We start from the raw sequence: 22,594 nt of genomic DNA, 5'->3' as shown, positions 1-22,594 counted from the left end.
GTTTTTCTCGTCTTTTCCTTGTGATAGTAGAAGATCAGGAGGTGGGGAGAAACAGGGGATACCATGAAGATTCAGCTTTTTCGTAAGGCCTTCAGCCTCGGTAGACCAGATTTCTTCTTGTGTCACTCCCCATACATACAGTCTACAGAATTTCTCCCAGAAACTTCTAAAGTTTGTTTGCTCTCAAATAATGACATACCAGTCCAAATTTAAACTAGATCCTATGCCACATAAGTCTGTTAATGTTATTGGCAACCGCTTATAAATATCTGTTTCGGAGATCATGACTATGTAGGACAAATAATAGACGAAGAAAAAATCTGAGCCAGGTCCATTCAACAGTCTGTCCAAGAGCATGTAGGCTTTGAAGATACACACTGAGGTCTTTACTGGTGAAGTGACCTAGAACTGAATTGCATTTACTATGTACATTTTAAACTTTCCACAATACATCCTGAGTTCTTCCTTTCTACTTTTGACTTTGGTCCCCATATAGGAAAATTGAAAGTATCAAGTGCAAGTCTTCATAAATACGGGAAATTCTTCCTTGTTAGAAACATGGCATTCCTCCCAAGGAAATCTATTTGCACATGGGAAGAGGCCTGAGGAAGGAAAAAGGCAATGGCATCGTGTTTGTCAGCTCTCCTTCCATGCACAAACAACAAATCTCCTTACAATAAAACAGCCACCTTCACCCTTCACATGTATAAATCCACAGTGCTCACAAACTGCTTATGAAGTTCTTATCACTGATACAGCGCTCTCCTTCCGTCTCCACCAGCCACAAATGATCTCACACAGCTAGTTTGTGTTGGAATGATGTCACTTTGGGAACAGCAGCTCCTTCTTGTTCATAGTGAGGAAGTAATTCAGCACGACAGACACAAAATCTGACAAAATCTGAATTTGAGACCCTGAATCTGAAGAATCCAGGTGCTGCCAGAAGCCATAAAACAGGAATGAGGAATGAGCTCTTGAGGAATGACTCAAGAGCTTCAAATACATAAAAGAAGAAATTGGAATAAAGATGAAGAAATGGTTTTCTCTACTTTTGGGTCTACTGTTTTAAGAGATGTGTTGGATGAGCACATTATCCTACACTGGTGTTGATTTTCAATCTTGAGCATATTTCCTTGAGTGAATAGGAAGAACCTGGGTCACAAGTACATGATTCTGCCATATAATCTTGGTTAGAAACCTCAAGCTGGATTCCTGAGGTTCCAAGAAGAAATCCAGATAGCCAGTTTCTGTGTTGACCTAATACCTGACTTTTGTAGGCTCTTAGCTTTGCAATGCTGAGACACAGCAAGTATTATACTTACAATTATCAGCAAGATAAAGTAGATAAAATTGTAGAATGAATGGGCATCCATCACATAGTACATGATCTCCACCCACCCTTCCAGTGTGATCACCTGCAAAATCAAGAAACAAAAAGAGAATCAGGAGGGAAATGGGCATCCGGAGTTCATTTCTCAGTATACACAGGCAGATACTGGCAAGGCTGTTGTATTCCAAGGAAGGTGAGAAACAAAAAGTCCTTTCAAGGAGGCCAAATTTCCATTCCAGGAAATCAGCATGGTACTGCTTGGTGACACTGGCATACTGTCAAAGCCTGTGAGATCATGCTAGTCCACAGCAGGAATATTTCATTAAAATAGTTCATTTCCCTGGATCACAGCAGGGGAAAACCCACAGCAAGTTTTTGTGTCCCTTGTACTGGACACTGAGTACAGCAGGTGGAAAATAAAAAGGGCAAGGATTTTAGCTCCCATCTGCAATGAGTGCTGGTAATTAAAAAAAAAAAAAAAAGACTCCTTTGCTATAGTGATCTGTATGAAAACAGGTACACATCAACCTGAAAGGCATAGCCCATTTCAGTGCCTGAAACAACTCTACATCCCTACCTGTCTTCAGGAACACTTTGTGGTGAGCACTTGTTCTCACTTGCCAAAATAGTTGCAATGCCCCTTTCTCTCTGCAGCTGCATCACACCCTGTAGAAACCATCATGGGAACAAAGAAAGACTGGGCTGTAAAAAAAAAACAGCTTGAGCTTTGTTAGGAAGATCTTACCTGAAATATCACAATCCAGGCATACCCAATGTTGTCAAAGTTGATGGCACCCTTGTGCGGATTGGCATTGCCTGTACGGCACACGTTATAGTACTGGTTCCAGTTGACACACATGCCACTGACGTTGAACTCTTGCCGGACTGAGTTGTAGTAATAGTAATCATCTTTGTCCAAACAACACTCGTGGCCCCGTTCCTTCAGGGGCGGGATCTCATGACAGCCCATGATTCCATTGTCTCCTGACAGTGAGCAGATAAAGGGCATCTCATCATCTTCCTCAGGCTGATAATACGGGGGCAGGACAATGTCACCTTGTCTGTAAGGATTAAAAAAAAAGTCTCTAAACTTAATGTAGCAGATATTTTCTCACCAGTGATATTGATAGAGCTGGGAGCTGCCATTCTGACATAGGAACGGTAGCAAGTAAAGGATTTCCAAGTTTATTTCCTCAAGAAAAGAGAAGGACAGAGCTCCTGGAAATCAGTGTTTTCCAGGGGCGAGTCCTCCATTTTCAGAGTTCTGTCCTCCACCACACCACCCCACCTCAAATTACAAAATCTGCTTGCATGGAGATAAATACAGATCGAAATGCAGGCATTTGCATTCTGATCACTCTCCCCATTAGCATCAAACCTAAATCAGATGCAATGATATTAAGGACATTCATCGGGCTTTAACATAGTGTGCTTGTGTGTGTAACCACTGATGGACGTGTCTTATAACATTTGGCTCTGAACCTTCTGTATTTCCAGCAAAATTAAATAAAAAATCCAGTTCATGCATAATCAAGATTGCACAGCAACACCTTAAAATCAGGTATTGCAGAGATGAAGTTGACTTAACCTTAACTTTAACTCCTCCTTGACAGTTGGCATTATTGGTATAATGTTTAATGACAAGTTCACGTGTTTTTTTCCAAATAATGCAGGCACCTTCCAAATGCTTGAATAATTAAAATCATCTATGCTTGCCTAGCTGGAGATGAGATAACGATGAGGATATGAAAGATGGAGATTTAAATTTTTCCATTAAACTCTACGTGGTGCACTTGCATTCCTTGCAGAGGTATAATATGCAGCCTTCACATTGCATGAATGCAGACTTTTTCACTGCGGGTCATTGGAAGGGGACAGATGAAAAAAGAAAAAAGAAAAATGAAAATGAAAAAAGAAAAAAGAAAAGAGAAGAGGCCTCCCATTCTGAGCTAACTGGTACTAAACCACAAAGTTCTGTCATTACACATCCACGTCACTTGTGAACTGGCTGCCCGCAGTCTTTGTTTCTCTAGTAATGGTCAGCCAAAGATTATTCAGTATCTGTCACTTTGCAGCCCGTAGCTCCAGTCTACTTCTCAGTTACATCGACTCTGCTTGGATTTAATTACACTCATTAAAGTGGTACCATTCTGATTTACATAAAGGCCAATCATCCTAAACATCCTTTTCTCCCAAAGGAATATATAAACACTGTAAACACTTGCTTTAAGCAGCTCCTACTCCCCAACCCCATTGCTGTTCTGCAGATCATGTTTTTGCACTGATTTTTTTTCCCCAATTTGAGATGGTCTAAAGCTTCAGAACTATTTAATCAGTTTAAATTGATCTACAGATTTTTTTAAAGCAGTCTAACATGATCAAGAGTCTGGAATTAGTATGTGGTTTTAAGAAAACATTTTAAAGCCTGCAAGTCAACAGGAGGAGCTGTGTTCTGCTGAGGGACACTTCTCCCAGCATCTCCATCCTCTCTCGTGGCTCTTCCCAATGGGAAGTTTGCTGCTTTTTCAGTGATTTTCCCCACCTCCCTTGAGAGCATCTGGAGGTGAAGCACTATGTCCAAACAGTGATCTCAGCTCCAACCCAGAGGTGCCAAAGGTGTCCCTGGAGGCATCAGACAGCAGTACAGCTTTCAGTAAGACTGTTTGTCTTATGAAGAGAAGTGTTCCTGAATATCAGCTATTTCTGGGATAAGGAGCTGGAAGAGGCAATTTTGTTGACTTTTGCCTAGCTGAATCCCAGTGTGCCAAGGCATCTATGCACTGTGAAGATGAACTAAAACTAGATGCTTCTGGTTTGGAGCAAGCAGTTTGCAGAGAGCCAGACAGCAGAAGCAGAGAGAGAAGGGAAAAAGAAAGAGAAACGCCTTTGGGAGAAACAAAAAGGAACATCATCTCTCAGGCACTCACATGGTGAAGTTCTCCTCCATGAAGCAGCGGTTGCGGAGCAGCCCAGCCCACAGCTGCACCCCGATGATGCCGAAGATGAAGAAGACAAAGAAGCAGAGCAGGAGGACGTTCCCCAGCATGGGCAAGGTGTCCAGGAGCAAATTCACAAGGATGCGCATGCCTGCAGGTGGAAGAGAACCAGAAGGAGCAAGTGTAGGACGGAGGGAGAGGAAGAAGAGGAAGGAAAGAGGGAAGCAAGGAAAAAAAAAAAAAAAAAAAAAAAAGCTACATAAATACAAAAGCAGAGTGTTGGAAATTAATTACCGCCCAAGTTGGACTAGATTTATGATCATTGCCCTTTCTTGTCGAAACCCCTGCTGACAGGCAGCCAGCAGAGCTGCTGAGATGCCGTGATCTCTTAACCCTAGGCCTCCATCTGCAACACTGAGAAGAAAAGGGAATGAGACATTCAGCACCATCAGCCACATAAATGATATTTCCCCCTCCCCCTTTCTCTGCAGAAAGGCAATGGAGTGAAAACACCATCCCAAATGTGGACAGCAGCTCAGTGACCCAATTCTCAGATGGCTTGGCGTCAGAGCATGATGACTGCATTGTGCAACCTGTGAGAATTTTGCTGGCCCAAGGCCAGCCTGCCCAGTGAGATGGACCTCTACAGCACACACAGACTGGAATAAACTGGTCTTCTCAGTGGCAGTCTCATCAAACACTTTCCTCTCTTGGCTAACCATCCTTCCCAAGCAGGGCTGATGCATACAGGCAGTAAGCACAGCTCACAGTTTGCCAGCACACCACCTCTGGTCAGTGCAAATGTTTCTAAAATCATCCCCTTTTTCTTTTGTTAAATCACCTGATGAATTCTTCTCTGATTTTACTTCTTCCCCGGCTCTTCAGTTCATACAGCTAGAAGTAGGGGTGAGCCAGACTTGTTTCTCCATGGTGCTAATGACTTTTCTGCCGCTCTCCAGGGATGATAAAAGCCTAGAAATCTTTCCAAGCTTCACTGTACCACTTTCACCCCTGCAGTTGTCTCTGCTCTCCACCACAGAGGGTTGCCAGGGATTCCTTCACTGAAGATGTTTCATGTAGGCCAGCCAATAATTAGCTAATTAGGTATTTATAACCAGTTCATTACTTCAGATGGCAGCGAAGGGGAAAGAGGAGGGGAAGATAAGATTAGGCTTCACTGACAGCCCTTTGAGGCAAAAGTTAATCCCCTCTGTATGCCCAGCATCAAGTAATAGCCACATGATTCTGTGCATTAGGATGTCTCCATTCTCCAGCTGCTCTTGTTGCAAAGGGAAGGGAAGGGAAGGGAAGGGAAGGGAAGGGAAGGGAAGGGAAGGGAAGGAAGGGAAGGGAAGGGAAGGGAAGGGAAGGAAGGGAAGGGAAGGGAAGGAAGGGAAGGGAAGGGAAGGGAAGGGAAGGGAAGGGAAGGGGAGGGGAGGGGAGGGGAGGGGAGGGGAGGGTGAGGGGAGGGGAGGGGAGGGGAGGGGAGGGGAGGGGAGGGGAGGAAGGGGAGGGGAGGGGAGGGGAGGGGAGGGGAGGGGAGGGGAGGGGAGGGGAGGGGGAGGGGAGGGAGGGGAGGGGAGAGGGGAGGGGGAGGGGAGGGGAGGGGAGGGGAGGGGAGGGGAGGGGAGGGGAGGGGAAAGAAAAGGTGCTTTGAAAGGGATGTCAGTCTGGTTTAGGTCAGGAGGGAATGTTTTGGGATGGATAGGCAGGAGTGATATTTGCAAAGACGTAATGTGTAGGGAGGAAAAAATGTTTAAGGATGGATTATGAAGGAGAAGAAGTGACAGTATCAGTTCCTCCAGGGGACGGCTAAGGCCAGGCTATGGGGCAGCTGCTAAGTCCTGCTTGCCTGGCTGCCCAACTGTATCACCAGTCACCAGCTATGGCAGTTTCTAGACAGTACATCAGTAACATCAGCAGTCCAGCCACTCGCTGGGGATCGCAGACATGTCATGAGTCACTGATGGCTTTCTGATCTGTCACCATACAAAGCCCAACAGCACAGACACGTTGCTCTGCTGCTTGTCCCCATGACCTGCCATGCTCTGCAGCAACATGCTCTGCATCACTTCAGCTCTACAGCCACACCCTCACTGCAGTGCAGCATGTTACCAGAATTAATGCTGCTTCACAGCACAAGATCACCAGTTCCCATAAACTGCCCTGGTCAGTACATGAGGGAGAGCCAAGTAACACAGGAAGCAGTGCCAGTAATGCTGTAAGAGACAGCGATGTTTTTCAGAGCAGCTGATGCTAGCTCCATCTCATCTCAAGCAGAGGTGGTGGGAGGAATGAAATTGCCCTTCAGCTGAAATGCAGAGCAGACATCCCTCAGGGATCTTATAGATAAACACGAGTTGTATCAGGATTTGCTGATTTTGCAAAGATTGATTTTGCTTGTCAGTGACTTGCAAAACTTGCATGCTTTTTCCTCGAAAGCATCCTGCCTAACCATATATTCTTTCTGACTCTCGTAGATTCTTATGATGATACAGGACTGAGTTATCCACAGCTCCAGAATCACAGCCATTGCCCTTATGCACCCTTTCCTGGGTCTACAGCCCAATTACCAGGCAGGTGACCCCAGCATTTGGCATCTTTTCCACATCACAAAGAATTTCAGCACTAGTAGGTTTCATTTCTAAATCTAAACAAAACCCAGTTTTCGTTTGCCCATCCTTTCTTGCCCATGGACAGTGACTATGGATAGAAGAAAGAACGCTGAAGCTACACCCATCCAAGCAGAAATTGTAACTCTCCTGTGGACCACCAGCCTCTTGACAACTTACATTGCTTCACTTTGGGCAAAACGTTTTTTCCCTTCCTGCTCTAAACTGCAAAACAATTGCTCTGGGAACCCATTTTGAGTCCCTTGGCCCTGCACAGGAGTAGACCGGTCTGGCAGCCATACAGGGCCATCTGCTGTGGGTCTCCAAAGTGAGAGGCCCATTGCCAGGTGTCTCAGTGCTTCCACAGGCAGGAAGGGTCTGTACAACCTGACCTGGGTCCCTGCAAATGGTTTCTGGTCCTTCAAGCACTCACAATGTGTGGGGAAAAGAGAGATAAAGGTTGAGGAGCCTAAGAATGGAACATGGTGATTTATTGGAGAACCTGCCTGAGACGACACTGTCTCCAAAGCAACCACAGAGCCATGGAAATTGACAGAAGGCAAGGCAGGGACGGCAGCATGTTTGTCAGCACAGCTTTGGGAGCATCCTGCCCTGGAGAACCACGGTGGGCTTGTTCTGGACAGCCCTCATCTATGGTGACATCAGTGTTTTCTGTGCAACAGCTTCTAGAAGGCACTGGAAAGCCAGTTCTTCACAATTTTTCAGCCAAGTCCTGCTGCTGCCTCTCCCCCTTTATCTTTCTGTGCTGTGAATACATCCCATCTCTGCCTCTCTACCACTCCACAGCACCCATGCACAGCAATCCCCGCCTGCCTTCCCCTCTCCCACTGCTGCCCTTCCCCACATCACCATTTTTCCTTTACCATTGGCAGAGCAGAATACATGCTGACTCACAGCAAGGAGGGAATATGAAAAGGACAGTGACCTTTTCTGAAACAACCTTTACAAAAAAAAAAAAAAAAAAAAAAAAAAAGAAAGAAAGAAAAAAAGAAAAGAAACGTTCCTTGAGAAGAGAAAGGAATAGGGGGCCAGGCAGTCCAATAGAAAAGCAGGGAGGTTTCCATTGACGAAGTAACATTCAGCAACCAAGAGGGCTCCCAGGGCATCAAATATGAATAGGTTTTGCTCTTCGTGGAGAAGAAAAGCTAGAAACATGAAATATGCATGAGTACCAGGTGTGGGCTCTGAAAGGCCTTTTCTCTTCCATGCTCACCCTCACAAGGAGGCCAGTCAAAAGTAGGAAACAACACTGACATCAGCTGTAGGCATCTGAGGAAGGATCCTCACAGCCAGGTGTACATAAATGGGCCTCAGAAAAACCCATCCCTGATGTCCTGTGCCCACAAACAAGTAGGAGGGGTGGGGAAAGGAGCGTGATGTGACCCCACCCTTTGCAGCAAGGCTACAAGCACAGCAGAGATGGTCTCAGGGGTGACAAAAGATAGGAAGGGAGAGGAGTGCCGGCATCCAGAGGCCCTTCCTACCAAATTCTGCAGATGCTACAGCAACTCTCACTCTCTCCAGACACTCACTGTCAGCTCTGATTAGCTCTGCTGCCGCAGCTGAAACTTCCCTAGGCAGACTCACCCAGCGTATGGCAGGGCAGGGCTGGGGAGGAGGCAAGATCCCAGCAGGGCCACCAGCCCTGCACGTGCAGGTGTGCCCAATTGCCCACTGCCCCTGTCCCAGCTCACTCTACTTTGCCTTCTCTCCACTGGCCTCTTTGCTGGACTGAGGACCTGCAGTTTTCTTTCCATAGCACTAAATGAAGGTGCTCTGAATGATGCCAGATCAGGATAGGGTGAGAAATCCAATTCTTTCAGAATTCTTTTACTCCACCCATCTCTGAGGATTTTGATCCCTCCCTAGACAGTTTGATACAATCCTTCCTTGGATGAAGCCAGATAGAGAAGAACACAATGCTCAGCACTGATATCACTTTGATAGGACAAGGAGCAATGGCCTCAAGTTGTGCCAGGGGAGGTTCAGGTTGGATATGAGGAAAGACTCGTTCTCTGAAAGAGCGGTGCTGCAGTGGCACAGGCTGCACAGGAAGGTGGTGCAGTCACCGTCCCTGGAGGTGTTCCAGAGCCGTGTGGATGTGGCACTGAGGGACGTGGTCAGTGGCCATGGTGGGGGTGGGCTGGCGGTTGGACCAGGTGATCTTAGAGGTCTTTTCCAACCTTAATGGTTCTGTGATTCTATGATCATTTGCATCATGGGCCAAGCCACCGATTGTCATTTTATCTGGAGCAAAAGCAAATCTGTTTCCATCAGTACTTATGACCATAACTGGCAGGACATTCTGCAGAGTGCCTGAAGCATTGCTCTGTCCCTCAGCCAGGCAGCTTGCCCAAGCATGCCTCCTTTCCTTCCTCCCCACCCCAGGATGCATGGCAGTCCACCCAGATAGCATGAGGCTGGCAAGATTTCCCCGTGCATAATCTCTGTGCACACAGTGCAAGCTGGCGCTCCAGCTTGGCCCTCCTCACTGACTTCTTGCTGATCCTGCACTCAACTGCTGTTTAACACATTGCTTTCATTTACATCAGTGAAAACATGGGTCTGAATCACTGCAAAGAGAAAGTCATCAGCTATAGGCGCACTGCCAATTCCACCATCATCATAACTCATAGCTTCCCTTGCCAGCCAGGACAATGCTCCCTTTGCTGCATTGCTCCTAATCGATGCTTCTCCTGCAAAGACATGTGTGAGTGAGAGGAGCTCAGCCACAATGGTCAATGGGCAGCCCCACCAGATTTCTCACAGAACTACAGAATGGCTGAGGTTAGTAGATATGTCTTATCCATCTGGTCCAAACTCTGTTTCAACAGGGACACCCACAGTAGGGTGCCCAGTGCCATGCCCACATGGGTTTTGGAGATCTCCAAGGAGGACACCCCTCAGTCTATGCTCCATCACCTGCACAGACACAATGTGCTGTCTGATATTTTCTTCTCAAGCTGTAAAAGCTACACAAACACTGCAGACCATCACCCTCTGCTTTGTACCAGTGCTGTAGAAGACATGCCCAGATATCTGCCCTGACCCAGATAAAACAAACCCTAGATAATGCACAGTGTATTGGCATATGATGCACAATGTATTGTGTGGTTTTTTTTAGCCAGCTTTGTTACTAAGAAAGAGACAGCTGCCCCAGGCACAAATGTAAAGCATTATCTGCATTTAGAGGTGTCCAACCACCAACCCATCCCCATCATGCCCACTAACCATGTCCCTCAGTGCCACATCCTCACAGTTCTGGAACACCTCCATGGACAGTGACTCCACCACCTCAGTGGGAAGCCTGTTCCAATGCCTCACCACTCATTCTGAGAAGAAATCATTACTAATATCCGGACAGAACCTCCCGTAACACTTGCCAGCATGACCTATGCTTTAGGAGTAGCACTAGGTCCCTCACCAATGCCCCGTTCAACAAGCAAAGCTTTCTTGCACCTCTGTCTGGCTTACAGCCCTCATCCCATTCAGCCTGCTGATGGCCTAAGCTCCAGTTATCCAAATCTTTGTACCTCCTCAGCTTGACCACAGACACAGAAAATATCAAAGCATGACATTTCCAGAACTTATAAAGCTTCAGCTGATATAAAAAGCTGCTGTTCATTTTCTCAGCAGCATGGGCACATCAAGCCCTGTCTCCCCTAAGGATATTGCATCAAGTTCAAGCAATAAGTATCATTACTCCTTACCTTTAAAGTACTTCTCAGCTTAAGCCTGAAGTAGCCAAAACAGAGAGTAAAGCTGCCTAGCTACAATGCTCAGCACACTGAGGGTGCATAGGTGCCAGGGCCAGGGCTGAATCTTGATATTCCGGAACCCTTCCTACCTACCCATCAAAGGACAGAGGCACATCTGGGAAATAGGTTCCTCCTAGTGAGACTGAGTGTGCAGAAGCGTCAACAACCTTGAAAAAGCTAATTTGCTTTAGCGTGTTTATTAACACGACCCTACTGCACCTTCACACCATGATGGATGCCCTGAGCCCAGCTAAGGTTAGCAGATAGCAGTGAGCTCAGCTCAAAGCCCTTCCACCACTGATACTCACATGCAGTAAGTGTCACCATAACATTGCTGGTAGCCACACAACCAGTGACATAAGACATTCCAGTACTTGAAGGGAGCTTATAAGCAGGAGGGGGACCAACTTTTTACCATCTAATAGTGATAGGACAAGGGGGAATGGCTTTAAACTAAAAGAGAGAGAGATTTAGGTTAGATGTTAGAGAGAAACTCTTTACACAGACTCTGGTTAGGCACAGGCTGACCAGAGAGCTGTGGTGTCCCATCCTTGGAGGCTCAGGTCCAGGTTGGATGGGACCCTGGGCAACCTAAGCTGCTGGGTGGCAGCCCTGCCCATGGCACAAGGTCTCCTTCAACCTAAGCCATGAGACCATTGCATTCAGGAGACCATTTTTTGCCCCCCCTATCTCATTAACCTGTACAAGGTTTGGTCTCCTTATTTTGGAGAGCGATGCCAGCTGTGGGATTATTTCTTAGAGAGGTGGCTCTGGGGGTTTGCTGCCATTCTGTTTCTTTTTCTGTTTCTTTTTCTGCACTGCACATCTAATAATCAACACCTACTACCACCTGCCACTGCTGATCACTCACCGATCAACTCTTTTTTTGCAGTTATAAATGCAATGATGATTACATTCATTGTCAGCAAAAATTCCATTAGAAACATACGGCTCCACCTTCTCTTTCAGAATTGCAGGGGTCACACAACACTGGGGACAAAAATGAACTCTAGTGCTGTGGCTGCGAGCCTCTTTATCATTCCTATAAATACCCTTAAGTTCTTACACGTATCCAGCTTTGTATAAGTAGGACAGAATAATGCAAAAATATTATGTAAAGCAGTGGTAATGCAACTCCTCGTTAAGATTTAACGGCACTAATTTCCTCTTGCTGTCACTAAAGTGAATCATGTTCCTTTCTACTGCAGGCAGCGATGTGACATTAGGCGAAATGTGTACGAAGGGGAGAATCAGGCCCTAAGTACACAAAGATCAAGGAACTTCGGGCTGTGGTTGTAAGTTGCCCTGCCCACACACGCAGAGCGCAGTCTGCATTAGTGCATGCGACATTATCTTTTACCTGATAATACACTGTCATTACTGCTCACATTTCCATGGTATCCATCGCTTGATAGGTCCCATGGGACAGATTTTGCAAAACAGCTCAGCTCCCATTTAGGCAGCAAAATACGTGGCTGGGCTTTGGAGAGCACCGTGTCTACTGAAGGCTGAGCTTGTTTGGAAAGGCAACACAAATGGCACAAAGGGAGTTGTGCATTTTTTAAATTCTGTCTGTGCCAATTCCCTTGGAGGAGAAGGGAGAAACAAAGATTCCAGTGAAGCTCTCTTTAAGACTGGTTTGGTTTTTTTTTCGGTTGTTGTTACTGTTGTTTTGGAGCGTGTGTGGTTTTGTTTCTTTTTCTCCAAGCTTGCTTTACTTCCAGTAGACCCCAAAGTGCTGTTGCTAACTCTTGAGTTTTTTATCAAGAGCCTTGAGATGTGTGGCATTAACCTTCAGGTGTGAGATCTTGCTACAACTTCATAATCTCAGATCACATTAAAAAAGAGATTTCTATTCCTCACTTCTGTGGGGAGAAAGAGGAATGCAGGATCTGAGTCAGGGGGGTCTAAAGGTCTACAAACCACAGGAAAAATAAAAATAATCTGTGATTTTCTTATTCCTTTTATTCAGATCTCTTGATTCTAAACCCAGATGATGGCTTAAAAAGGGTACAATTTGTGTCTTTTGAATACTTGTTTATAATAACAGTGAAATTGAGCAGACTGGTTCAGAGAAGGAAAATTTACTTTCTCCCATGAACTGTGACCACAAAAAACAAACAAACAAGAGAGGCAGAACATGTGGCACAGAACAAGACATTACCAGTTGTACATTCTGTGCACTCCAGTGTTCCCCAGGTCTCTGCCATGATGCTAAATTAACACAGGTGTAATTTTCTTTTTGCTTTTACCCAAATTTACCATGATTATCCATTAAAAAACATGGCAATATTCCGAACACTGTGAAAGACACATGAAAAATGATGTTGACATCAAACCAAAAATAGATAAAATTGGAACCTGTTCTCAGGGCTAGAAGACTTCCTCCAGCAATACTACTAACCTGGTCAGTTGGTTAAGAAAGCCCCAGGCAAGCACTGATTTACCCATTTATCAGGTGTATTCATCAATAGACTTCATAATAGTGCTTGCCCTTGTTTCACTTTTGGTTGCCTGTCTTCTCCCTGTGCTTAAGTTCTCCACATTGCCCTACACACAGAGGTGCACCACACCACGCTAGGGTGAGAAAGCCTTCATGCCATGCCCCCAGAACCCTGCTGCTTGCATCTCATGCATCTCTCCCATACCCCCAGCTCCTTTTCTGTCCTCACTCTGCTCTGCTCCCTCCCATGCTGTTTTCCCTATCCTAAAAGTTTCTGTCGGATTTAGGTCTTGATTGACTTGATAAAGAGCTGTGCTGCTCAAGGAACAGCGCACATGGGGGAAAGTGTGGTTCTGACTTCTTTTCCATCACCAATCTGCCCCTTCTCTGAGGAAAGGCATTCTCTAATGGCCTTCTCCAGGCATAAATTGCATAGCGCTTTTCAGTGCTTCGCTCCACTTGGCTGTGAGATTGGGTTGGGAAGGGAAGAGATAGGCTGGGCTTGACCCGATCAGCACACCTCACACTAAGTGGCAGCTTCATCTCTGGATGCATTTGAATCACACACGTCCAACTAGGGCATGAAGAGGGCTTTGTGGCCTCTTAACTTCTGTGTAGGCATTGTCTGAGAGAAGCATAGAATGATTTAGGTTGGAAAAGACTACTAAGTTCATCTGGTCCAACTTCCAGCCCATCACCACCATGCCCACTAATCATGTCCTCAGTGCCACATCCACATGTCTCTTGAATACCTCCAGGGATGGTAACTCCACCACCTCCGACATCACTCCTGTCCCAGGGCTGATCCTAATCAGGATGATGCTTGTGTGTGGATAAACTTGCATGTGCACATTTGCACACCGTTGTAATTATGGTTTCTATGTCACTGGGATGTGATTATAAACAGAGTGTTTTATATGAATTGAGGATAGGTTAGGTTTAAATATTTGCGAAATACACTAACATCTGGGTTTCATTTACCTCTTCACAAAGGAAGTTATGAGAGGGAAAAAAAAGCCTCAAAAATAGTTAAATGAAACAATACAAGGTAATCAGTGTTGGAGGAGAACAGGTGACAGTCATCTTTCAGAATGACTGAGATATCTGAAGTAAAGAACTGGGTCTTAGAAGGGGATTCTCATAATCCGTTTGCATTTCCAACTTCTAGGGCAGGACTGTGTCCATCAAATACTCTTGCCGTTTTGTCTGATCTAGCTGTGAATGAGACTGTTTTACAGCCTAATATATCTCCATCAGAAGATAATTTCACACATGCTCATCAGTGAAATTAGTTCTTCAAAAACACATTTAGAGAAGTAAATGTCATCACTTTTCCCCTGAGCCAGGTATGGGGTTCAGAGCCAAACTGCTCCATCTCCAGCACCGTCACAGCACTGAACACAGGTAGCTCATTGTACAGTACAGATTCAAAGCACAAAATTTAAAACACCACCCTCTCCCACTCCAGAATTCAGCTGTTTCAGACTATTTTTATATTGCGGAATGAGCACAGGGCTAAGGAGGCATCAGCTGGATTCCTGATATCGCTGGTGACACTCTCTGAGCCTCACTCACCCGCTCTGAAGCATGAAGAAGATTAAACTAACAAGTCTTAGTTTATATTTCTGAGATCCGTAGAAGAAAAATAGAGAAATCTCATCTATTTGGACCCATGGAGCTACTGTAATAATAATAATAAAGAAAAATAGGGCTAGACCAAGAGTTTTGTACATAGCAGTTTTGCTGATAAAAAATGCTATTTCATTTAAATGGAAACACTTCGGGTTGTGCTTTGTGACAGCTATGGTTCCTTTATCTGACAGAAGGAGAGGGAGGAGGGTAGTAGAGGAAAGTGTTTTGATGAAGTTGAAATATTCTGTTTCTATACTTCTAGAATGGAATGGTTGATGTTGTTTGTTTTGAAACTTCTTTGTCATAACTAAACATAGGAAGCAATCAGAAATCCAAACAAACCACCTAAAAATAGGCAGAATAAAGCCATATTAAAATGAATGGTAAATGCTTATTCTTGTTCTGAGAAAAAAAATAAATAAATAAAAAGCAGATCTTCCCACAAATCTGAAATTCTATTTCCTGCACAGCTAGAAATAAGCATATAACATATTTCTAATGCCTATACTTCCCCACTTAAGCATCACTGTGCTAACACACCAAATATTAAGCACATGTATACACTTTCTATTCAATAAAGTTGCTACGCAACACTCTGCAACAGACTCCTTCCCTTCCGCACAGTGTGCTCAGCTGAAGTAATCTGCTTCCAAATGATGAATCGGTTACTAAATTGCAAGTGGGAACTGGAAGGCATCAAACACAATGCAAAGGCTATTCCTTGCATGAGATCAACGCGACAAGAACGAGCAAACCAAAGAGACATTTTCTGCTCCGACGTCGAAAAATGTAATAGCAGAAGTGAAAGAAATTCAAATGATCAGATATGACTACAGACTCCCCGCTCCAAAGAGGGCAGAAATAAAACAAAAGCAGGCAGAAAGGCCATGGCTCACCTAGCAACCTGCCGCGCTGTTGCAAAAGGACAACAACAATAAATGGAGGTAGAATTTCACCCCCAGCTCAGGACACAGGCATGCTCAGAGCAAAAAGCCTCTGACACAGACCTGAAGGGTGTTTTGTTTCTTTACACTTGTTTAGTGGCTTGTCACATCAGCTAACCGCTACGAAATTGAATCACGAGGCAGCAGGACCAGAAGCAATCCATAATTTGTTGTTTCATGCATTTTCAGGCAAAACCCCTAAAGGCAGCACTCCTGGGGCTGTAGTCAGGAAAGCAAGAGATAAGCTGGAATGCTAATAAAGGTATGAGACATATTACAAAAAACAGGGCACTCATGTTTTCTCTAGTACTCTTTAAGTATACTTTGAGTGTAGGAATGATGAGGCAGGTCAGAGTAATAAACTGCTTTACAACTCTGAAATGCTCAGTAGCACATCCTACTGAGAATCACAAGAAATGCAATTAATTGCTGATAATTGACAGCTAAACATCAGCTCTGACCTTAAAGCAAGGGCGTCTGGAATTCAGAAGAGTCACCGTGTGAACACTCATCCTTGGGCAATCCCCTTTTACTCACTGTGCCCACACTGAGTCTCAATCTGGGACTGGAAAGATTTCCCCTGGCAGCAAGCTTCACAGTCTAATTATTAACTGGGTGGAGAACGTCTTCCTTAATGGCCGTTTGCCACAGTGCTATACGATAATGGACTACATTAGCCACCTTTTTCTTTACACACTCGATATCATTTTCTTCTTAGGTAAAAAAAATAACATGAAACCCTTTGAGATAGCCACTGGGGAATGCTAGACCATGTTGTCCCATTGTGTCGCACGAACATGGCTGTGTATCTGTGTTCGGGATTTTCTCCTGCTCCTCCCCAAATATGTGGAATGCTTCCACCAAGACCTCGATCCCACTCTGCTTCCAGCTGTGTTATTTCCTCTTTCTTTGCTCACACCTGCGACTCCTCTAGTTTGGTATCATCAGCACGTCTCACTAATAAACTTAGCTCTTTCCTCAGATCAGTAATGAAGAACTTTAAAAAGACATTAAAAAAAGATTTGTGGCCAAAGGTCCTATTAATTATGTTTGCCGTACCCCGCTGGGCACCTTTTTCCAATGCAGCACATTCCCATTTATCATAAGACTTTGTTTACAGCCTCTTTGCCAGTTTTCAACCCACAAGTAAATGCTTCCTTTCCCAGGGACTGATTTTTTTTTCTTTCTTTTTTTTTTTTTTAAATTAATAGCAGGATGTCTTTCTTCCAAAAACTTCTCTCCATATAACCACAGATTTATGTAGCGAGAAAGATACATAAAGGTTTAACCACAGAGTGGAAATTAAAACAGCATCAATTTCATACAGGTGGAGCTTTATACTGATAAAAGCTTCACGGTCAGGACACTCGGGAAATTCAATGGCTTGCACTCCATGGAGGTCAGCTGAGATGATTGAAAGCCTCTCCGGGGCCTTCACATCTACAGAACAGGTCTCTGGTGGGCCGGTTCTGGTCTCACCTACACCACTCCTCCTAGGCACAACACCTGTGAACAGAGGGCTGACTCCAGCTGTTCCAGGCTATGAATAAGGATAAAACATGTCCTTGGCTTTTTGTCAGTCAAGCTTTGCTCCTGACCACTGGCGCCCAGTGACTGACATGCCTTTGGCAGACGTCTACAGGAGTCAGTTGGACTCATCATCATTCAAGATGTTTACACTCATCATAAAGGTTAAGTCTACCCTGATAATAGGGATCAGCCTTGAAGTGATCTCTGAGCATAGATTCACAGGACTCCTTAGGAAGCAGGGAGGAAAGTGAACTGCACAATAGCAGGATGGAGCTGCCTAGACACAACCAGCTGTGCGTCCCAGAGGGATGAATAAGCCGTGCTTCCACAGTATTCCCCTCACCTCACCATCAGTTTCCAGGAGAAATGGTCCCATGTTGTCACCCCCATGGTGGACATATTAAATTCCTGAGTGTGTTGTTAGTGCCCAAAACAGCTGCTTTTCCACCTGTTCCCTTTCTGCCACATCAGGTGAGCAGGACTGTGCCTCAGCTCCTCAGTCACACTTTGTAACAGTCACTGTCCCTGGCTATTGTCAAGAGATAAAAACACACCCAACAAGAGGGACAAGATGTGGAGCCACACATTCAGACATCTGTCTTCAAATAAATGTCATTGTGAAAGTGACTTTGGCATAAAAAAAAAGGTGTATAATACAAACTAGGAGGACAACTGTGCAAAATTTCCCCAGATCAGGGAAAGAAAAGGGAGAGTCTGAGCTCAAGAAAAGGATTAGGAGAGCTCTGGCAAGGTCTTAGCCACTGCAGCATGCCTGATTAAGGAGATTATGGGGAAGAGTAAAGAAACTTCCTGTCATTCTGTGAGACAGAAAAAAATGTATGGAAGAAATGCCGAAAGTCTCATGGCTGCACACGACAGCTGCTGTCTTTGAACAAAGAAGAGCCAGAACATGGAGTGAAACAGAAGGCTGAGGTCAGAGCTCCTACAGTCCCTGGACCTCAACAGCATGCAACCTGCCCACTGGCTCCCCTCCACCCACTTGGATACAACCAAAGCCTTCATCGATACCTCCTGTGGTTAAATAACAGTGACAATCCTGCTTACTCCATCCGGGATTGCAGTGAGAGCAATGCTGACTTGAGAAAAAAGAGAGAGGCAGAGGAAGGAGGAATCAAGGTTCCCCCATGATAAGGAAAAGCCTGCACACACCACGCAGCAGCCCCCATTCATTTAGCATCTAAAGCCAGCATGGAGAACACCACGTCACAGAGCCTTACTGGTCATGTATTCACCATGTACAATCCCAGCTGGCCATATATGAGAGGCAAGTATGACTTACTGGGTACACGGTTGATAGCTTTCAGGGGTCTCAGGACGCGGACAGTACGGATTGCAGACAAATTAATGTTTTGGAGATCCAGAGAGTACTCCACCATCCTGCAGAAGAAGAGAGAAAGAGTTTAAACAACCCAAAATCTTGGCTTGAAGTACAGGGTAGGGTTGTTCACACAGTCAGTGTGGTGCTGAATTTCATTGCCACTCTGTAAAGCTCTTCTGTGGATGTTCAGACGGTGCAAGATGAGGTCCCTGAAGGAGGCTCATATTAACCTGTTTTACCTCACATAGAAGTAAAACCCTCTACTTAAAGAGGTAACATTTCCAGCTAGGTGGGACGGCTTCTCCCATAGCTGTGAATCACTCCTTTTTGTCAGCAACCAAAAGAGAACAATCCTAATTTTAGTACATATACTAGACCTCAGTTTTTCTAACCCAACAGTATGCTCCCTAAATAACCTCGCATTGCAGATAACTATGACTAATTTGTTGGCTTTGCTTCGTGAGAAGCAGGTGCAGGTTACAGAAGTGACCTGGCTCAGCATCCCTTAGCCCACTGCTCCTCTCCTTGCCCAGTATGGCGGATGCCCAGGTAACTTGTCTATCTCTGGGAAAGCACTAGAAGATGCTGGATTCTAATAACCATTTACCTTGGCCAGCAGAATCCACCTGAGGATCTCAAATTATTTTGCATGAAGAGCTAAAATGATGCCAAGAGTAGAATGGGGGTAAAGTCACTCCATGAGAAATATCAGGGAGATGACTTGAGTGAAACTTTTGGATTGTGTGCATGCAGCCCTCTGTCCAGGGCAATCAGTTCTCCTTTCTCACAAGCACTGACTTCCCTGCTCTTTCAATTACAGATTGACTTTCTCACAGTCTTTCTGCGCATCTTGACTCTTACGTTTCTACAGACTGCAACAATGGACTGATCCTTCCATTGATCACCCTCTCGACTCAAAAGGACCTTGAAGAGCAAGTGTCAAGTTATCTGTCTACACTTTTCACAAAAGGGACTTGTCAGAGTGATAGATTTTCAAACACAAAAGGATAAACCTGTCGAAGTGTTGTGATTATTCTCTCTCATGCTCTTTTTCTTTCTCTCATTCCTTTCACTCTATTCTCTCATAGACTTTTAGGGTAATTGCATGAAATAATTCTTCCTCTGAAATGCAGTGGCATTCATTTACCTCCCTGGAGCTGTCAGTTCCACATACACCGAATGCAGAAGCAGAGAGGAAGGATTCCATGTAAGTAATCAAAATGTTCACACACACAAGATGCAACCAAAAAGATACCAAACCCAGAAGAAAAACACAGATAGCCTACAGAAAAATTAGTGGTAGACATAGACTAGGATATGATCAGCTGAAACTGGGAAGTGAGTAATGAAAGGAGAAAGAATATGCAGTGTTATCCATACATATACACAACTACAGGGCATCACACAAAGGAGATGTGATCCAAATGAGCACAGTGCAAAGGCTCTTGAGCGAACACTGATAGGCCTCTCTACAAAAACATAACGCAAGATTGCCTCATCAGTGAGATGTTGCTCCAAAATCAGACATATCTTCTGGAAGGATGGAACTACATTTAAAGGAGAGCAATGTACAGACGTGGTTGTATTGCTCCCAGGTGTTGCTAACACCTTGTCACAGCAACAGAGATGTGATATATTAAGGCAGCTTCATGGCTGAAGGAGTCTATGCTGTGGTCTCTTAGGTAGGCAATAGGAAGATCCATGCACAGAAACATAAAGGTCTCCAAACTTGATGAGGTCTCACAGAAGATTCTTCCCTCTCCTAGAAAGCCATGTCCCCAAGAGAACCAGATTGAGGTCAGTAGAAAACAGAACAATCTGAACATGTTCTGTCAGATACCAAATTAGCAAATCACCCCAAAATATGTCTAATTTTGAGAAGTGGTCATCTTTGAACTGCAAGTGACCAAATTAAAATTCCTGAAGAACATCATGACCCGTACAAAACTGGAGCACAAGGGAACAGCACTGAGCTAACGTTGAGAAAAGACCAGTAAACAGAAGTAGTATCTTTCCTTAGACTCAATAATGCACAGTTCAATTAAAGGTGTAACCTACATTTACAAATTGTGTGGGGTTTGCCCTCTTGTGGCTACAGCTGTGTTGCTGGTATTGTTATTGGAGAACCCTTAACCATGTGCATGTACTAACTCCACCAAATGAAATGAGCTTGCCACCTATGTGACACAATCCATGTGTTACTGGAGAAGTGATAATGACCGAAATAATAGATGCAGATCCTTTTGAAGCAAGATGAATGTTGTCCTAGCTGCAACTGTTCAGTTTAGACAACTGGAGAGCCAACCTCCCAGATCCCTCGAGGCCTGCAGATTTGCTGCAGTTGTGTTCCAGTTTAGCTAGAAAAAGCGTGGAACAGTCAATCACTCTGCAATGAAAATGGCAGGCAGTTCCCTAGGATGGGTCAGAGAAGGGCAACTCTTAAATTTTTCAGTGAGCAACTGCTAACAAAAATGAGTTCTGTCGTAGCAGGCCCCAGGACTTCTGCTCATTCAGCAGACCTTTTCTGCCTACAGTTCTTCCTATGCCTCTGGTCTTGGCTGTAAGAATAGAAAGATATCCAAGATGCTTAAATCCCTGCAAATTGGTTATGCCTATTATAGCTGTGTAAATCACATCCAGAACAACTCCAGTTCAACTCCATTGCAATTATTGCAGTAGGGTCATTCATTCTTGCCTTTTCATAGCGATACCTATGAGTCAGCTTACGCTTACCTTTGCACAAGGGTAGCATGCTTGTACAACAGTGGACTGGGATGGCTCCAGTGATCAGCAAAACAAAGAATTCTCTCTGTAGACAAAGCCTATGAATCCAGATGTTACTTCCTTCCTCTATTGAAATAGGATCTCCAACCCTGGGCAACATTTCAGGAATTGTCAGCCCAGCTGCATTTGCTCTTGCCTTTCTCCAGTCAGCTCTCTGCTGCTTGGAAACCCAGTATGTACATGCAGTCTCTGTAAGACTGGGCTGTACCTAATGTCCTCATACCACAAGTGGGAGATAGTAATGGATAGACAGCAAGTTAAAAGTGGGTGTCACAAATCAGCCAAAAGCAGACTTAGAGCAGAAGGGTCACATTTTCCCATGTTTATGTCTCAAGATCTTGTGATAACAGAATCATAGAGTTGGAAAAAGTTGGAAAAGACCTCTAAGATCAACCATCAGCCCATCCCCACCATGCCCACTGACCATGTCCTGAGTGCCACATCCACACAGATCTGGATCACCTCCAGGGACGGTGACTGCATCACCACCCTGGGAAGCCTGTTGCAGTGCTTCCCCGCTCCTTCTGAGAAGAAATTTTTCCTAATATCCAACCTGAACCTCCCATTACCATTAGTAGGCCATTACCTCTTGCCCTAAGTTGCAAGCCCATGGTGCTTATCTGGATTCTCATATGCGCCAAACTTTAGTGCTTCAATCTCTATCAGTCTAGCAACTCAGGGAACCACACATTTACTCAGTGTTCACTAACCAAGAGCACAGCAGTGTTAAAGGCCATTCAAAACAGTTGCAACCTTATTAAATCAAAGGAGATTTCCAGCCTCCTCATCCTCACACCTGTGGAGACTTGGATTAGATATTAGGAAGAATTTCTCTGCAGAAGGAGTGATGATGCATTGGAACAGGTTGCCAAGGGAGGTGATGGAGTCACTGTCCCTGTATATGTTTAAGGAAAGAGTGGGTATAGTACTTAGAGTTGTGGTTTAGTGGACAATATTAATGATAGGTAGATGGTTAGGCTAGATGATCTTAGAGCTTTTTACCAAACTTCATGATTTTATGCATTCTCGCATAGCGTGCAAGGGCAGACCCTATAATCTGACCGCTCCTCATCTCTTGTCCCCTGTTCCCTGGCTACTTTAGGTACACACTGTTTGTAAAAAGCTTCATTTCTTTTTGATTCAGAGGTAGCTGGACAAAGTCTTGGCTGCAGAATAGCTTGTGTGGGTTGCAAGCTGTCCTTTCCTCTTATGGGGCAGAAGTGTAAAGCATCTCTCAAGGGAAATGGCAGCTCATTTCTAGCACC

At 44.8% G+C, this 22,594-nt stretch overlaps 1 protein-coding gene across 1 annotated transcript in view; it reads right to left on the bottom strand.

Moving 5' to 3' along the window:
• The window catches only part of CACNA1I (calcium voltage-gated channel subunit alpha1 I), a gene marked incomplete at both ends in the record, with an annotated part of 148,922 nt that overhangs the window by 46,421 nt on the left and 79,907 nt on the right, over positions 1-22,594 (bottom strand). Inside the window, 4 exons of the mRNA XM_079549293.1 lie at positions 1,323-1,415; positions 2,076-2,391; positions 4,258-4,417; positions 18,507-18,604. Of these exons, the coding sequence (XP_079405419.1) occupies positions 1,323-1,415; positions 2,076-2,391; positions 4,258-4,417; positions 18,507-18,604 (667 nt within the window). The remainder of the gene's footprint in view (positions 1-1,322; positions 1,416-2,075; positions 2,392-4,257; positions 4,418-18,506; positions 18,605-22,594) is intronic.

The sequence above is a fragment of the Tetrao urogallus genome (assembly GCF_951394365.1).
Source record: "Tetrao urogallus genome assembly, chromosome: 1".
Lineage (NCBI taxonomy): Eukaryota > Metazoa > Chordata > Aves > Galliformes > Phasianidae > Tetrao > Tetrao urogallus.
The sequence above is the reverse complement of the archived record's forward strand: the minus strand, read 5'-3'. Positions and strand labels throughout refer to the sequence as shown.